Consider the following 18,493-nt stretch of genomic DNA (forward strand, 5'->3'; position numbering starts at 1 on the left):
AGGTTAGCTTGCCAAGTGCCTTCTGCCAATTCTCCAGGAAGAGTGATGTGTGACCGAGTATGAGTAATAAAATATGGAGAGACCCATTGATCTAATAAGCAAATCAGCTCACATAAATGTTCTGCCAACATAGGATTGGTAGGGTTGTGTAAAAGAGAGGTTTCTGCTCTTTCTACGAGACCTGCAAGGTATGCAGAGTCTGTACCCAGATTGAAGGATTCTGGCCATTTCCAGGAAGCTCTTACAGCTGCAGTAAGTTCAACAACTTGAGGGGACCCAGGGACAGTTGAGATATCTGAATCCCATTGGCCTGTAGTCGGGTTTTGCCAAACTAAACCAGACTTCTGTGTCTTTCCTCATCCATCGGAAAAAACTGTTAGGGCTGAAAATGGTGCTTCAGAGTGCTTGAGTTTAAGCACGGGAACAAATCCTGTGACAAATAATTTGTGTGCTGGTGAATGCACTAAAACCTGCCCAAGAAAAGCAGCTGGGGCAATCTGAAAAATTTCAGCAGTTGGTTGAAGCTATAGTAGGTATGTAGCGGTACAAGGGACAAAAATTGCCATGGGTTCCTGTCCTGCAAGGGCACAGGTGTGCTTCTGTACTTTCATTATTAATTGTGCAAACATCTCATATTGCATGATGACAGTCTTAGACAGTGCATGAGGAAGAAACAGGCACTCCAGAACTAGTAGGGGATCAGTCAGACGGTCATCCCACTGAAACAACAGTCCATGTGGTTGTTGGCTGGGGTTCAAAATAATAGTCAAAATAGGTAATTCTGGATCACAATGAGCCACTTGGCATGCAGCAATTGCTGATGCCACACGTTGTAGGGCCATATGCCCCTCAGGTGTAAGAGTCCAGGGTGATGCAATATGGGTGTCACCTTTTAGTAACTCAAACAGTGGTTGAAGGTCTTCATTGGTGATGCCAAGCGGAGGCCATACCCAGTTGACAGGTACCTAACTACTGTTGCAGGTCATTCAATGTGTTGACCTGTGTTTGCAAGCTGATAGCTTGAGGTCTCGCGGTTTGCTCTGTGATGCACCATCCCAGGTACTGCCAGGGTGGAAAGGTGGTGTACCTTTTCTGAAGCAATTCTTAGTCCATGAAAATGCATGTTCTTGCATGTCATTTAACTCATTCTGCTCTGCAACACTAAGGGAATGTTTTTGCCATTTGTTTCCAGTCATGCTCACCTCAGCTTTCAGTAGAGTCAGCTGTTGGGATCCCCCTGTCACCCCAGAAATAGAGGTGGATTCTGTCTCTATATATCTTGGTGGCATCAGGATACATGGTGTGTTGATGCCAACTAAAGCCTTATATTCTTATGGGTCTGGTGTGCCAGGCCATCAGATCCACATTCCAGTAGACCTAATTATTCCTTTCCCTGCCTCCTGTTTAGAGGCAGGGCGTCTCTAGGTCTGGTCATTGTTATTTCTTGTAAATATGACCTGGAGGTCCCTTCAGGAGGATCAGAAATAACATCAGCCTTTTTAATCTCTCTGAGGACTTGCCCAAGGGAAACGGGGCAGTATTTTTTACCAGAGTTTCATGTGGTGGTTATCCTTCCCCTCAACACAGGTACCTGTGCTGCTACAGCAGAGGTGGATTTTCCGTCACACTTCCTCATGTATTCTCAGTTGTTATGCAGGTAGAACCACAGATTACCTTGTGGTGTGTACCCTCTCTCTCAAGCTGGGGAGCACCTGCTCCCTAATAGCAGAAACTCTTACATGTACTGGCAGGGCATGGGACATTTCCTCCTTAAACTTTTGGTAGTCCTTTTTAAATTGTTGGTCCTCTTTTAATTTCCCTGTTAAATTGCCGTAAGTCCTTGGACAGTCATTTCACAGATGAGATGCAGGCCTGTATTGGGATGGAAACAGTATCTTCATATAGCTGGAGTTTGGTAGCCAAATTGTTAACTTTTTTTTCTCCTTCCTTATATGACTTCACTGCCAGTGAGTTGGCATGTGACCCCAGCACGCTCTGTAGGAACTTCTACCACATGTTTTGTGTACACTGGATGTCATCTCTATTTATAGGGGACTACTTATTATTTGAATCCTTACAGATTACCTTCAGCACAACTAATTCTCTGAAGTACTGGATGCCTTTTGTCCATGGTGTTCCACTTGTGTTGATGTACTAAAAGATGCATCCATGCAGAGATTCCTCTCTATCAGACTTGACAGGAGTTACTTCCAGAGGCTGAGAGTTTCTGGTCTTTTCTGAATCTCCTGGTCAATGCCTGCATCCTAGGACAGGGATCCTAATTGCTTGGCTTCACTGGGCCTAGTCTTGCACCATTTGCCATGATATCCTAGCAGCAAGCAGCCAGGTCAGTAGGGACTCAGCAGGGTGGTAGCTGTAATCTTTTTGTGCATCTCAGAGCTCACCCATGGATAGGGATCAGGTGATTATGTCTGGCCGTGTCTCTTCTGGTTTTGAGGGTCCTGTTTCTTCTTCATCCCTCACTATGCTAATTGATATGTTCTTGAATTTTTTCTTCAGAACAGTAACTCCTACTGGCATGGGTTTTTCCTCTGGTTCAGCTGCACTTTGAGTGGCCTTGGTGCCTGTTGGTCTGCTTTCCTCTCCTCCCCCTGAAAGTGCTGTGCAGTGTCTGATTAGTAGTAGCCAGGGCCCAGCATGTTGCATAACTTCATGCCTCTCTGGAGCTGTCCCAGCATTTTTCTTTCAAATATTTTGCCACTTGTATCAAGGTCCTGTATTTTTCAGGGGTGAACTTCTAAACCACTGGAACAGCATACTCCTTTAAAAGCTGGCTCATTTTCTGCCCCATACTATACTACTCATGACTGTTCAGCTCCAGGGCAGTTCTCTGACCAACTTCCCTGGATGTCTCTATCCTGACTTGAAACATGGCGTAGACTTCTTATTCTAAATTTCATTTATTCTAGACTGTACTGAAGAAATTTGGCAGACACTGCAATTAGAATACACTTTCTTTAACATCCAGATGGAATTCAAGATTCTCAAAAACTGTTGTAGCAGACCCAAAGGAGGAGAAAGGGGTTGAAAAGCTGAGAAAAATCATTGTCTCCTGGCCTCCCTACAGCCTGGGTACTGTTATTAATGAATCCTCAGAGGTAGCAGCCAAGGCCACGATGGCTGAACAGCACTGAACACAACATCCCAAATGACCCTCATTGCCACGGATGTTGTCATGTCATAAACTGATACCACGCATTACAGCAACACAGCAATCCTGATCCTTCTCCCTACTCTGAAAAAATAGCGTCATGAAGAGCATGTGTGGGAATATATACAGGGTTAAATATCACCCCTCCATGAACAGATAGAGCAGCTGTAGCTAGGGAGTTCTGTACCTAATACGCAGGTTTTTAGATCAAAGTTGTCTTTACCCCTTTCATGGCTCACCATAGGCACCAATTGAATGTGGTGGTTTGACACCAGCCACAAATTAAACTCCAAATAAGCTTCTCCCCTTCCTCCTGACCAAGGAAGAGACTATGGGTTGAGGTTACAATTTAGTGAAAGCAAACAGCAGTGGAATAAGAAATGCACAGTAATGGCAGCAATATTAATAACAAAAATATACTAGAAGAGAAGGTGCTTTATACACAAAAATGGGTGTGCACCACCTCCATGTAGTTCTGTGTGGCAGCCAGGACAAAGACGATGGCAGACACTCCCTGCAGTACCATGTGGTTTCCTCAAAGACAAGATGGCAGGCACTCCCCGTAGTTGGCTCTCCCTGTCCCTCAAGCCTGAGACAACAGAAAACAGTGACAGTCCCCTGAAAGCAAGATCATTCGCATCATACCGCTGCCACTGCTTTGTTCCCCATGGCTGTTTCCCACCCCAGCACCACTGCTTTTGCCCTTTTCACTCTGCTAGGGTTCGGTTCCCAGCAGCACCCCAGCTTTTCACCATTCCGCTGGGCTCAGCTGTGTTCACCACCCAGAGCTGCATGCTCCTGAGGGACAGGAATGGATGAGGAGTGGCAAGAGAGGGTAGGGTCCACTCAGCTGATCCCAGCAACCTCTCTGAGGAAGAGAGGTAAACAAAGTGGTGTCATTTCTGGGGATTACTCATCTTTTCTTTCCCCCAAGGCTGTTCCCCACAGTGATGATGTAGGCACTGTAGAATAGCAATATAAGCCATGCCCATCAGTTCTGAGCTCCACTGCCTCCCTACAACCACAAGAACTTACTAGCAAACCTTTTAATATTGTTTTTCATTATGGTAAATTACTTGCCCACTTGTTTATGCTAAAATATTTTAGTAAATAATTAGAAATTGCAGTGTGCTGCTTCTTGAATTTTGAAGACAACTTGCCAACTAAACACAGTTTGCACGAATTTCAGATTCTTCTAGGCTTCTGCTACAGTTTCATCACTGTGGCATTGTAATATGGAGTTAACTTTAAATTCTGTGAGTTTATTTCTGTCATGAGTGGTTCGTGTTGGAAGGGGCCTTTAAAGAACATCTCATCTAACTGGCCTGCCATGGGCAGGGACTTCTTTCTGTAGACCAGGTCAAAGCCCCATATAGCCAGTACCTGTGCAGTGGTACATGCGTCTTTATGTATGTGCACACACAGTTGTGTGTCAGTGCTGCTTGTTTCTGTACAATTGTAGATAGCACCTCTCTGGGTAGAGATGAAACTTCAGAGGCCGTCATAGTGGAGAGGTAGTTATACCCTGGTTTGGGGTCTTCCAGGTCATAGACATGATTCTGAAATGTATTTTTTCCATGGTTATCAGCTGCAAATCACTTTTATCTTCAGACTTCATGTACTGTAACTGTACTTTCCTCTCAGACATCAGATCTTATTACCTACACAAAATCCTGGTATAAAATAAAAGAAGTTCCTAATAACTAATATTCTGGTTAAGCTGGTAGAATATTTCAAAACAAATTTGGAATTTGAGTTGCTGAATTCTTGAACCACAGGAAAGCATTTGGAGTTTTTTATTAGGGAAGGAAAAAAACAGTAACAAGATAAAACTGGCGTATTTTTATTCCCTCCATTATTTAGAGATATCTTTGGGAAGGCAGGTGCAGAAGACTTGCATAGAATGATCCTTTCTGCTCGTATAATAAGGATTAGGGAGTCTAAATAACAGACATGCTTCATCCAACTTGTTAGTGCTGGAACAAACTATGCTACTGCTTCACCTGAAACATGTACCAGTAGCTCTGAGCTGTGTTATGGAAATCACAGTGTTACTTACCAAGGAATCTAGTTGTTGCATTTCAGTTTAGAATGACTCCTTCCCCAGAACATTCTTGTGAAGTGCTGGTCCTCTCCTGAGCATCTAGCAGTGGAAGTTCTCAGTTGCCTGCAGGAGAAGTGTTGTAGATAGTGAAGTAAAAATGTTGAAGCCCACCAGGTGGTGCCAGAAGGCCTAATCACTGGTGGCTCTGACAGCTGGAACAGACCTGAGAAGGTGTGACTGCCACTTTTGTCAGAAACTGTACAATCCGAATACAAGCAACACATGCCATTACCCTTCCTCTGCTTCCAAACTTTTACCTATAAAGCATTTCCTCAGCAAATTACTTCCTTCTGTGTTCATGATGGTAGAATTTAAATACACTGTTTAGGAGTAAGGCACTTAAAATTGTGGGCTTGGTGTCAGCTTTAATTATCACTAGTTTGTGCTGCTCACATCCCTCTTCAGTGGATAGTAGAACCATGAAGCTTTCACAAAAATGCTGTAAACAACTTTGTGCTGTGTGTTGCAGTGAAATGCATGCAGTTTTATGGAAATAGAGACATGAATGTTAGCTAAATTTATGCTAGAGAATTATCTCAGGTGGTTACTTTTATTTTCATGGAGTTAAAAGCTCATACAACATTTTAATGTTTCTGTACAACTAAGTTTATAGAGAGGGTTACGATGTTTCACAGTGAAAACTGAAAGATGTTTTTTCCATCATTTCCCTTTATACTGCAAAAATTATTTTTTCATCACTTTACTTTTTCTGTCTTTATGTCATGTCTTTCTGCCTGTTTTGATAGAATGATTCTACTATTCTCATACAAAGCTGGTATGATTGACAGTTTGTAATGCTAGTGCTTTTATAACACTTAATAGTCTCTGAAACACTCCACAATAATTAGGCCACTATCAGACAAAGGAGTCATCTAATTTCCACTTTTTTTTTTTTTTTCCTAAAGTATACTTTTGTGTGGAAAGGCTTGTAAAAGCAGATGAGCAGCACACGTGGGCTGGTGAGTAGCAGCTCACAAGTCAAAACTTGTCTGTTTTTTAAGTGAAACCTGCAGCTGCACTGATGGTGACCTGTGCTGTTGGGTGTTGGGGAAATGGGTGTCTGACAAGAAGGCAGTGGCACTTCTCTTCTGAAAGTTACTGGCAGTCTGTACTAGTCCAGCTTGCTTTGGATGTGTCACTTTGTATCCAAAAAACCCCTACTTATGTTAGATTTATTGTATTAGTTGCTATCAATAGAATACCTCTAAAAAGTTGATTGTTTCATAGGTCATCTTACGTATAGCCAAACAAGGAGTATCTGCTCTTTCTTAACAGCTTATTGCAACTGAGTGCATCAGATGCATGTTTTGATTTTGTGTTTCCTACCTTTATATGAAACATGACATTTTTTGGGACTTGAAATAGAAGAGTTTTCATTTTGTGAGTCAGGTTTTTTTCTTGATGATTTTCCATATTAGGAGATCAAGATATTTGCATAATGGCATTAAGTCTGATGTTTTGTCATTTATCACATTTAAGAACCCTAAATTTTACAGGGTTTGGTGTATTTTTAATCAAGTAAGTAAGACTTATTTACATATTCTTAAAAATTCAAAGTGTTCTTAAAGTATATCCATTTATTTTCAGAAAATCAGGTTCTATGCCTCCTTATTATCTTCAGAACTGTCACTGTGCAACTGATACGTAAATTGAATTCAGAATGCTGGTTTTAGGAAAGCACAACTTAATTCTTCAGTAAGGTTTTGAACTAGTAACAGTTGCGGGCTTAGTTTCTAGAAAGTCAGTTTACGCTGCTGGATCAGGTTTTAACTTCAGTAGCCTTATGTCCATCCATAGCTTCAGAGAGCACAGTGAAGCACTTTATTATTAAGTGCTAGCAAACAAATTGTGACTTTAAAAGGATTGGAAATAAATTTTCTGTTTCTGAAGCATGATTTCAAATTTGGGGCATAGTAATGATTGGAGATATTCTATTATGAAAAATTAACTGGTAGAAAACAATATATTTTGTGATGTCTGAATTATTTTTGTACACAACTACGTAAGCAATGCAATCAAAATACCTAGTACTTTTTATTTTTACTATGAATTGGAAATCCTGGGAGGGGGAAGTGTATAATACAGGTGTTACATGAATAGCAGTTCAACAGCTTATTGTAAAAGGGTGTATTACTTTCTAAATTTGAAGAATTTTCACATTTTGTGTATTTGTGGAGGTGGTGATGATGGTTCGGTTTATGTTTTGGAGGGATTTTTTGTTTAGTTTTGTGGGTTTTTTTAGATCAGAAGATATAATACAAGATTACAGTTACTTCTGAACCAATAGCTTTTCTGGAGGAAAATAGTTGATCTCTTGAATGTTTGTGCTGTACCTGTGAGACTGAGTATAGTAGTATATTACAGCAGTGCTAAGAATTCAGAGTTGGTTTTTCATAATCTGTGATGCTTCTGTATTAATGTGTTTTAATCCATAGGAAAATGAGTCTGAGTTCCGTAGAAAAAGATAATCCTTATGCTGTTTCCAGTAAAGTAGTTAAGCAAGCTCATTGCTTCCTATTAGAATATTGTTGAATATGGTTGCCCTGGTATCATTTAGCATTGTTGGGTATATACTGGTAAATTTCAGGAAGAGATGAAATGTAGAAAAACTAGTAAGTTTCTGTAAATACTTTTTTTTAATTTCATAAGTTCTTAAGAATTCTTGACTGTGAATGTCTTAAGTTAGTTCTTTCTAAAAACTGCAAATGACTGAATGTTTGTCTCCCTGTTGCCACTTTTTCCTAGGTGTATTGCTCTTAGTTGCTGTATTGTTCCTAGAAGTCAATGGGTACAATTCATGAAAGAATTGTCAAGTGTTAGATGTAAATGCATTTTTCTGTGTAACAGTTTTACCATACCTCAAGGTATGCTAAAACCCGTATGTTCCCTTATTCAGTAAGGGACAAGCTTAAGCTACGATTTTTCCTCTGCTGGATCACTAGTTAAGGGCATTCTTCTGGTTTTAACCCCTGTATGAAAATTGACAACAGCTTCCAAAACTGAAGTAAAAGAGAGAAGACAGTGCTGTCTCACAGAATAGAGAGGCCATGTCTCTCTCACAGATGAGCAGTGACATTTCTTAAGGAAATTATCTGATCTCACTTGCCTTAGTTGTGAGCAACACTGAAGTAGTGAAGAAATGTGTCTGGCCCAAAAATGTTACTCTGAAATAAGTTCACCTATAATGCTTTGATTTTTTTCACACAGTCAAAAATTTCTGTAATTAATTCTTGAAAAGGGCATTAAAAGGTTGTTCTCAGTTGCTTCCCTCATCTAGAGGAATGTGATGACAAAATGCTTTAGGAATTTGATGAGCTTAGGTAGAGAGAATTGCCAGAAACTTAAACAGATTTATGAATCATCAGATCTGTGAACTGTCGACCTACTCAACAAATTGCTGGTTTGAGCAGTCATTGCAGTGGAATCAGTATTTTTAAAACCTTTCGTGTTGCATTTTTTTCAACAAGGCTTTTTTAAACTTCTGTGAAGCAAAGTTATTCTGCTATGTGAGTGGGAGCACATTATTTCTAACCAGTGGAAAGAGTTGATTTGTGCTTTACCCTGGTAAAGGTAGTACAGTTTCTTCTAAGTTAGTAGTCATTCTCCCATATGTTAAGCTCAATGGTTTTTAAGAAGCTTTTTTCTCTATGTAATTGACATAGTGATGTGGTGGAACTTCACTGTAACTAGGACATAAAAGTAGCAGCCCTTGTGTTTGTTTGGCGGTATACTGCTGAATGTTTTCAGAATAACAGAATGTGAAGGAATATCCTATTGCGTATGAAAACAAGCATTAAAGTGAGACTTGCTTAAGATAGAATATTTTTGTTTCATGCTACTTACACTCCACCTGTTTTGTTTTTCAGAGTACTGTAATTGAAAGTGCATCTTCTACATTTGAGGAAGGAGAAGTTCTTGATTGAATGGTGGATTATAAGTGGTTGTCTCATCCTAAGACTAATAAGATATCCTGGAAGTTGAAACGAACTGGATTTTCACCCTAGTCCAGCAGCTTTGCTGCTCACTTAAACACAGATGAATGAAGACCCCATTTGGAAAATCACCAGGTCAGCGGTCCAGAGCTGATGCAGGTGAGGTGTTCTTTATGGTGCTTTTCTTTGCTTTTAATGGATAAAAAGTGTTCTTACTTTATTGACTTTTTAAATATGTAAATGATTTTCTGCAGATGTTAATTATTTTCCCACAGAAGATTCTGGAATACAACTTAAAAATGCAAATGTCATTCTTGTTTTAAAAGAAAATTTACTTCTGTTCTAGAAAGATCATGGATTGAAAAAACAAATGTAAATTTAGCAGTACAGGTCTGACCCTACTATTTTGTGTTGTGTCAAAAGTTATTAATCAGTGACCTTTGTGGGGAAAACAACATATTTTTTATCACCAACCATTGTGAATTGGAGTGTTTGTGAAATTCTTGAGAAACCAACCAACTGACAATGTAATTGGGAAAGCTCAGTTAATTTTTAAAATACCCAAGCAATAGAATAGACTATTCTGGTGCTTTCAAATACTTGTCTGATTCATTAAAAATTGAAACAACTGATACTGGAGGATTTCACCCTTTGGAAAATTTCAAGCTTGTATTTTACCTGGGACTGTGTTAAAATGTGCTATCACTTATTTGAAACATGTACTGATTCCAAAGGTAATACAGTTACCTTTCAAGTAACAATTACAGGTTTCAAAGGAGAGATCCAGTACGAAGTTACACTTGGTTAAGTGACCAAATTGAGACAGTGATGAGTGGAATTTCTCAGGTGTCAGTATTGGAAGCAGCATTGTTTAACGTCTTATTCAGTGGTAGGGACAGTGGGAATTGGGTGCACTCTCAGCAAGTTTGCTGATGACACCAAGCTGTGTGTTGCCATTAGCATGCTGGAGGGAAGGGGTGCCATCCACAGGACCCTGGAGAGGATTGAGAGGTTCGTACCTTACGATGTTTGACAAAGCCTGGTGCCAGGTGCTGCACTGTGTCAGGGCAATTCCAAGCACAAATACAGCCTGGACAAAGAATGGATTGAGAGCAGCCTTAACAAGAAGGACTCCGGGGTGTTGGCAAATGAGAAGCTCGGCGTTACCCATCAGGGTACACTCACAGCCCAGATAGGCTCGCAGATCCTGGGCTGCATCAAAAGCAGCATGACCAGCAGGTTGAGGGAGGTGTTATTGCCTCTCTAGTCCACTCCAGTGAGACACCACCTGGAGTACTGCATCCAGCTCTGGGGTCCCTGACGTAAGAATGATGTAGACCAGTTGGAGTGAGTCCAAAGGAGGGCCATGAAGATGATACGAGGCCTGGAGCACCTCTCCTATGAGCAGAGGTTGCAGGAGCTGCGGTTGTTCAGCCTGGAGAGAGAGAAGGCTCCAGGGTGACCTAATTATGGCCTGCAGTACCTGAAGGGGACTTGAAACTGGAGAGGAACTATTTACAAGCTCATAATGACAGGACAAGGGGAAATGGCTTCAAACTGAAAGAGAATAGGTCCAGAGGATGGCCATGAGTGACCAAAGGACTGGAGCTCCTGTCATATGAGAAAAGGCTGAGAGTTGTTGTTCAGCCTGGAGAAGAGGCTCCAGGCAGTACAACCTTTTAATTTTTAAGTGGGGCTTATGAGAAAGACAGAGAGAGGCTATTTGCCAAGGCCTATAGTGACAGTACATGGGGTAATTGTCTTAAACAGAAAGAGAGTACAGTTAGGTTTGAGTATACAGAAGAAATTTTTTATGATGTATATGGTGAAACACAGGAACAGGTTACCTATATATGAGTGACTCTTTGTTGGAAATGTTTATGGTCATGTTCAAAGGGATATTAAGCAACCGGATCTAGTGAAAAGTCCCTTCCCCCATTTTAGGACTGAACCCTTAAGAGGGTCAGTGAGATTACCTAGAACAGCTGTGAAAAAAGAAAATTAAGAAGTAACTTTTAAATAGGATTTACTGAGCTTTACAGCATTATGGATACAAATTTATTGCCTTCCTTTTTAAAAGATGGTTGCCACTTGCCAAGGAACTTTATAAACCACAATAGTCTTCCAGAGTAGCTACATCCTAAATAGAAATTGGGATTTTTAGTCTTGCTTATAAAATTGCTATCATCTGGGATTGGATAATAAAGCAGTAATGTAGTCTTACTCAGAAGGAAAAAAGAGTAAAAGAAAAAGATACAAAGAAAGTGGAAATAGTCTTTGTATTTTATATTGGATAATGTTAATATTGTAAAATCATAACATTTCTGGTCTCTAGGAGGACTGCAAAAAACAGTCTGGAGGTAGAGATAAACCAGTGGTAATGTCAGGTATTCATACAGGGCAAAATTTAATGTATTAACAAAACATTTTTCAACTGGCCTTGATTTCATCGTGTTGTAGAGACTTACCAATCAGTGACACTACAGGTTGGTAGCAAGTTTAACAAAGCTGATTTTCAGCTGTCCTGTTTGTTTGCCTAGGAAGGAAGTGCTTTTATTTGTTGTAAAGTGGGTGTAAAGGAAGAGGTACATGTTATTTATAATAACTAGGCTTTTGAAGTCTCTCTCTCTCTGGGAAATATACTTTGTACATAGTTCCTTTTTGGGAAACAAAGGGGAGGATTGAAGGTGGAGAAAAGAAGGAAAGCTAGACTTGTAATTTTTACACAACAGAAGAGTACATGGCTACAGACTCTAGGAGTTTGTCAAAGCACAGAGTTGCTTTCCACGATACAGTTTGAGTGAATCAGACAAGGTACTCTTGGTGATGTGCCTGCCTGTCTCTAATTAGTGTATTGCTGTCCCAAATATAGGAGAAATACAGATTAAAAAAAAAAAAATTAATATACAGTATAATTGATTGTAAGATGTGATTACCCCTGTGTTAACACAATTGAGCCTTTAAATCTAATGATCACTGTTTTATGCTGTGTAAGTTAAAGACATGGTCCTCTGGAGTCTTAGCAGTGTTCTCCTGGTACAGAATCCTACCAAACTGCATGATGGTCAGGAGCAATTGTAATGCCTTTACTGGATGGTTTGAAAACATAAAAGTACTTTCTTAGTAAAGAAAACTTTTAACATATATATGAACATATAACTATTAAGTCATATATGAGCATTTGTAGTTTTTTCACCCTTAAAAGCAAGTGTAAATTGTTTTAGTATTGTCTTTATGAACTAAGAAAAGAGATCATGGATGTGAATTGCTTAGAATTGCAGTGAAGTCTTTCTGCAGAGTTAGAATTTGGTTTATGTCTCTACGTCTGACCTACTTCAATTGAAAGATCTCCCTTCTTCAAACTCTTTTAAGTTGAGGTTGAGCAGTACTGGGTGTGAATCAGCACACTGAAGTGTTTGTTAGGTCTCTGAAAGTAATTCTGAAAGTGTCTCCAGATACAGAGTGGAATTACTGCTGTTACCACAGAAGATTCTGGGATGCAACTTAAAAACATGTAGGTTTTGCTGCATGTTGTAAACATGGGATGTATTCAGAGAAGTAAAATATTGTTGCTGTTTTTTGAAGAGCCTGTCTGATTTCCATGAATTGCATGGAGGGTACCAACTCATGTCACAATAGCAAAAACATTGCCAGTAGCTTTCTCCCATCCTTCTTCCTATTCTCCTATAGCCCCAGCTGAAATGATATGCATATTTCCCTTGAAGCCAACATTCTGAATGATTATTTTAGTCTTGTTATACCCTATTTCTTTATCTTTGCCCGGAGTAAAGTAGAAATATTCAGAAACATGGTTTCTAGTTTTGCTGTTGAATTTTAAGGGTTTGTTGAGAATGAACGAGCCTCAGAAAACACAAGAGACCATATGACAATTGAATACTTAATTCTGTTGCTCTTGTCTGGAAGCTGGAGTTTGTGTTCACTTTCTGTTACAAAAAATATGTTTCTGTGCTCTAATGTCATAAAATAATAAAATGGTTTGATATGGATGGGACCTTTTGAAGGTCATCTTGTACAACTCCTGCAATTAGCGGGGACATCTTCAACTAGATCAGGTTGCTTTGAGCCCCATCCAACCTGCTCTTGGACACTTCCAGGGATGGGGCAACCATCACCCCTGGGCAACCTGTGCTAGTGTTTACCACACTCAGTGTAAAAAATCTTCTTTCTTATATCTAATCTTCTCCATTTTAAAATCATTACCCCATGTCCTGTTGTAACAGGTCCTGCTAAGAAATGTGTCCCCATCTTTCTTATAGGCCCCCTTCACATACTGGAAGGCTGCAATAAGGTATCATCAGAGCCATCTCTTCTTCAGGCCAAACAATCACAACTCTCTGCCTTTCCTCCTTCAGGAGGTGCTCCAGCCCTTCAGTCATCTTCATGGCCTTCCTCTGACCTCATTCCAGCAGGTCTGTTCAGTGCTGAGGACCCCAAAGCTGGATGCAGTGTTCCAAGTGGGGTCTCACCAGAGCAGAGCAGAGCAGAGGGGCAGAATCCCTTCTCTCCCCTGCTGCCCACACTGCTTTGGATGCAGCCCAGGACACGTTTGGCTCTCTGGGCTGTGAGTGCCCATGGCTGGGTCATGTCCAGCTGCTCCGTTCTTATGGACCAAGAAAGATTCCGGAGGCAGATAATTCTGATTTTGACCTTCTCACTAGAATATGTTAAACATAAGGATTCTGCGCTGTTCTGTCCCCTGTCCGGAGAGGCTTTAAAGGACAGAAACTCTTGTTGCAATTTTTGCAATTGTATAGCCAAGCAATTCAGTAGTGTAACCTAATACATCCTTAAAAGCAGTTTACATCTCCTCGAGACCTATCTGAATTCGCACAGTGCAAATTAGGAGGGCAATCTGTGGCAAATAGGCATCTGGTTGGTACAAGGGTGCATTTAACTTAGGATCTTCAAATACTTGCTATTGATATTTGTTTTAAACATCCAAATGCCGTTACTTCATGTTTTAAAGTGGGAGCTCTCTTAAGATGCTGCCTGACTTATGATGAGTAGTACTTAGTCTGTGTTGTCTTTGGTATAGAGCTCATTACATCAGTGAACAAGCTGAATCTTTGATCAAAGATCTGAAGATCCCAAGGTGAGAAGTTAGTAAACAGCAAAATCCCATTCCTGGAGGTCATCGTGGCTTCTCCTCTCTACTTATGGCAAATGCTGTAGTAAATCTTCCTTCTGTGTAGGTCTAGTGCTTCTGTTCGTGACTTTGGAAGATAAATGCTTCATACCTCCTTTCTTACTCCCAGGTTCCCAAGTCCTTGAGCAGAGGGCAGAAAGCAAATTCTTGTGCTGCAGCATTCTGTTGTTTCATTGTGTTTTTACTTGAGCTAATTTAGCCAAAATCTTACTTTTCTCTCATTAGCCAGAAATGTAAAATGTAGACTACATGTATTCATCTTCTGGTGATGAAGTTTCTCTATTTTGTAAGGACAGTTCTTGGATTTTAAGAAATTACTTCATTTTAATAAAACACCACCATATTTTTAATAAAATGTGTTTTATTGTATTGCATATTAGTAGAACACAGCCACCTTATATACAGAGAGGTAACTGACAGTATGCGTAGATAGCTTTTTTTATAGGGTGTAATAAAGTCCTAAAGTCTTACAGGTTTCCAATCAAACTTTTGTGATGCTGGTTTTGTTTTTCCAGCTAAGTTCTTACAAATACTCAGTTTAATTATTTGGTTTTGTAACAGTCAAAAATGTAAGTAGGATCTTTACTGCAGTAATTGACACACAGGGCTTAATTTTTAAAATGGAACATTTCAGATATCATTGCTGTTGAAAGTACAGGTTCCTGAAGATCTGATGCAAGCTTGATTATACTAAATAGAGGATTATTTTAATTATTAATTAATTATATGAATTCTGCCATTTCTGTAGCTTTATATATGCCCTCTTAAAGTTTTCATATAAAAATGAAAATAGTAAAATATTCATGAAGACTTGGAACATTAATGATACTGTCAGTGCTTGGCTCCTGTGTGATTCTGTTAATATAGTGAAAGTTTTCAATACATATATAATGCCAGTTATGCTTGGAACATGCATAACTGAATTTAAAAAAATTGGTTTGTTTAGGCCTATAGAGAAATTAAAACATTTCTCTGTAGGTGTTCATTCAAGCAGTCCTAGTTAAGATTCTAGGCATGTTTGTATATAAACACAAGGCATTAAGAGTTACACACGGGTCAGTCCAGCATTGTGATCAGATTGTTTTAGATATGGCAAACAAGAAGCAAAAAATCCAAAAAGCCCAAAGCAAGCTACTGTGAAGAAATTTAAATCCATAGCATTCAAAACCATTACAGTGAGCAAGACAGGGAGAAATCAGGATCAAGCCAGGTATCTTCTGGCCATGTAGTCACCATCAGCCATCACTTTAACAGGGGCTGTTTCAGTCAGCCCTAGGAAATGATCCCTTATGCACGTGGCCATTGGCTGTAATCTGAGGTGCAGTTTTCATTCTAAGAACTAATTTTGATTTTTTTAGCTGTGCACATCACCTTTTATATACGTTATCTTTTAAAATTGTTTTTCTGTCATTTTGTTCTTGTGTATTTCCTCTGCTGAATTCTTCATGGCTGCTCGTGAGTGGCTTTCTAACAACCAGCAGAAGCTGATTTCCCATTTACTCATTTCATCTTATTAAAAGCTTTCCATTTTCACATTCATCCCAAATTATCACTGGGTCGAGTCCAGTGTTCTTCCGTCCGTAAAAATCTTGTTTATTGTTAGATTTTTATGTGCTCTGTTGGGTAGTGCTGGTCTGGCTAACTCAGGAAGATGAGTATTTGCATCTCCTTTTATTAACTGAAGGATGAAAGTTTAAAACAGCCTGTTGATTCCCTATTGTTGCTGATTGACCATGTCAACTATTGTCCCTGTTGTGTTTAATTAACTTTCATTTTAATAGTTGCTGTCAGTCACTCTTTATGTTCATCACTGAGCTTTTGTGTTGGGTTTGCATGGCAAGGTACCAGGAGGGTGCAAGGGTAACTTCTTTGAGAAGCAGCGAGAAGCTTCTCTTGTGTCCAACAGAGCCAATGCCAGCTGGCTCCAAGATGGACCCGCCATTGGCTGAGCCAAACAGTGATGATGGAAATGCCACTGGAATACTGTATTTACAAATGGGGGAAAGATTCTGTCCCGCAGCAATTGCAGGAGAGGAGTGAAACTGTGTGAGAGTAACAGGCCTGCAAACACCAAGGTCAGTGCAGAAGGAAGGGGAAGGAGGTGCTCCAGGCACTGGAGCTGAGGTTCCCGTGCAGCCTGTGGTGATGATCATGGTGAAGCAGCTGTGCTCCTGCAGTCCATTGGGGGACCCTGCACTGGGGCAAGTGGATGTGATGGAAGGAATCTGTGAACCTGCAGGAAGTCTGCACTGGAGCAGATTTCCTGGCAGGACCTGTGGCCCCATGAGAGAAGAGCCCACACTGGAGCAGGTTTGCTGTCGGGAATTGTGACCCTGTGGGGGACCCACTACAGAGCAGCCTGGTCCAGAAGGATGGCACACTGTGGAAGAGAGCCATGCTGGAGCTGTTTGTGAAGAACTGTAGCCCCTGAGAAGGATTCACGTTGGAGAAGTTCAGAGGACTGTCTGCTGTGGGAGGGACCCCACACTGCAGCAGGGAAAGAGTGAGAGGCATCCTCCACCTGAGGAGGGAGAGCTAACCCTAACCCTGAGAAGAAAGAAAGAAGTAGCAGACACATGTGAATAACTTGACTGCACTTTCATTCCCCGTCCCCTTGTGCTACCTGGGAGAGAGGAAATAGAAAAAAATTGGGAGTGAAGTTAGACCCAAGAAAAAGGGAGAGCTGAGGGGAAGATTTGGCATTATTTATCTTACTCTGACTTGATTGGTAATAAATTAATACTCCCCGAGTCAAGCCTGGTTTGCCTGTGAGGGTAATTGGTGAGTAATGCCTCTCTGTCCCTCTCTTGAGCCAGGAACCTTTGGTTGTCTTTTCTCTCCCCTGTCCAGCTGAGAGAAGAGATAGAGCATCTTTGGTGGGCACCTGGCATCCAGCCAAGGTCAGCTCACCACAGCTTCATGTGCACATAGTCCGTGTCTATCTCTCTAGAGCCTTTTCCCATTGTAGCAGGTCACTGATCAGTCATAACATGAAGTGTTTGGATTCTTTACATTTTGACATTCAATATGAAGGCTTTAATGTAAGTTTTTAAATTATTTTTCAATAATTCCAACATCTTGTATATTGTAGGTCATGCAGGAGTGTCTGCCAGCATGATGAAGAAAAGAACTTCCCACAAGTAAGTTGTTAATGTATTTACTAAAGAATAGCTCTCAGTAACTGGAAGTACTGTTCTAGAAATATATCTGTATTGTTCCACTCAGTTTGTTCTTAAAAATTGTGGAATAATATTCAGTCTGTATATGTGTGTAGAGTCAGACTTTTAATTCTTTCAGGAGGGTAGTAGGAAAGAAAGCCCCACAGATGAACTTTTAAACATTGTTTTGACTGCTAACATTATATCTTTCTTGAATACAATTTTGAAATTCTTTCTGGAATCTGTAGAGAAGGACTTTCAAGCCTGAAGTTAGCCACATCTACTGTAGGATGTCTCTTCTCTGGCACAGAGTTCATGCAGTCACCAGGTCAAAAAACCTGCAAATCATGCTTAGTAAGAACCCAGTTGGTAAGGAATCTTACATATATCTAATCATGTATGCACTGTAACCGTAGTGGTGGAAAAGATTTTTCATTTTTTAAAAATAAAGAATGTACTGAAATACTTCTGTAAGGAAGCTGCTGTTAGTATGTGAAGGAAGGATACCTGCTTTTGCTACACTTTCATGGCATGTATTTTTCCATCTACAACATTTTAAATAGTAGCAGCTGAAGACTGGTGAGTAGCTGTGTGAAAGTAGATGTAACCTTGATATAATTGGTCTTAGTGTCATACAGCAAGATTCCATATCTGGCTATATGTGGTGAGAGAAATCTAAGCTGGATAAGTGGGAAACTTAAAATGTTTCTAGCTGTTTGTAAGTGTAAAATCATATAGTGTGCATCAATCACAAGCAATTTGTTTGGCAGGTATATTTTCCACAGTTAATGTAGTTAATCACTGTTAACAGTATTAGCTGTTTCCCAGAGACAACACCTGATGTAAAACTACTCTGATGCCTTCCACCAGCTCATCATTATCCATTCTTGTCTATCTTCATAGAAGGCAAAGACAAACATTTATTTGTCTAGGGGCAGGTAGAGTTGGTTAAAATTTAAT

General features: G+C 40.1%; 1 protein-coding gene across 2 annotated transcripts in view; it reads left to right on the forward strand.

Annotated features, from left to right (window-relative positions):
- The window catches only part of SPIN1 (spindlin 1), a 65,361-nt gene that overhangs the window by 34,889 nt on the left and 11,979 nt on the right, over window positions 1-18,493 (forward strand). For both annotated transcript variants that reach the window (XM_082301373.1, XM_082301374.1), the window contains exons 2-3: window positions 9,143-9,367; window positions 17,467-17,515. In XM_082301373.1, the coding sequence (XP_082157499.1) occupies window positions 9,316-9,367; window positions 17,467-17,515 (101 nt within the window). In that variant the 5' untranslated portion in view covers window positions 9,143-9,315. The remainder of the gene's footprint in view (window positions 1-9,142; window positions 9,368-17,466; window positions 17,516-18,493) is intronic.

This window comes from Coloeus monedula, assembly GCF_965178545.1.
Source record: "Coloeus monedula genome assembly, chromosome: Z".
Lineage (NCBI taxonomy): Eukaryota > Metazoa > Chordata > Aves > Passeriformes > Corvidae > Coloeus > Coloeus monedula.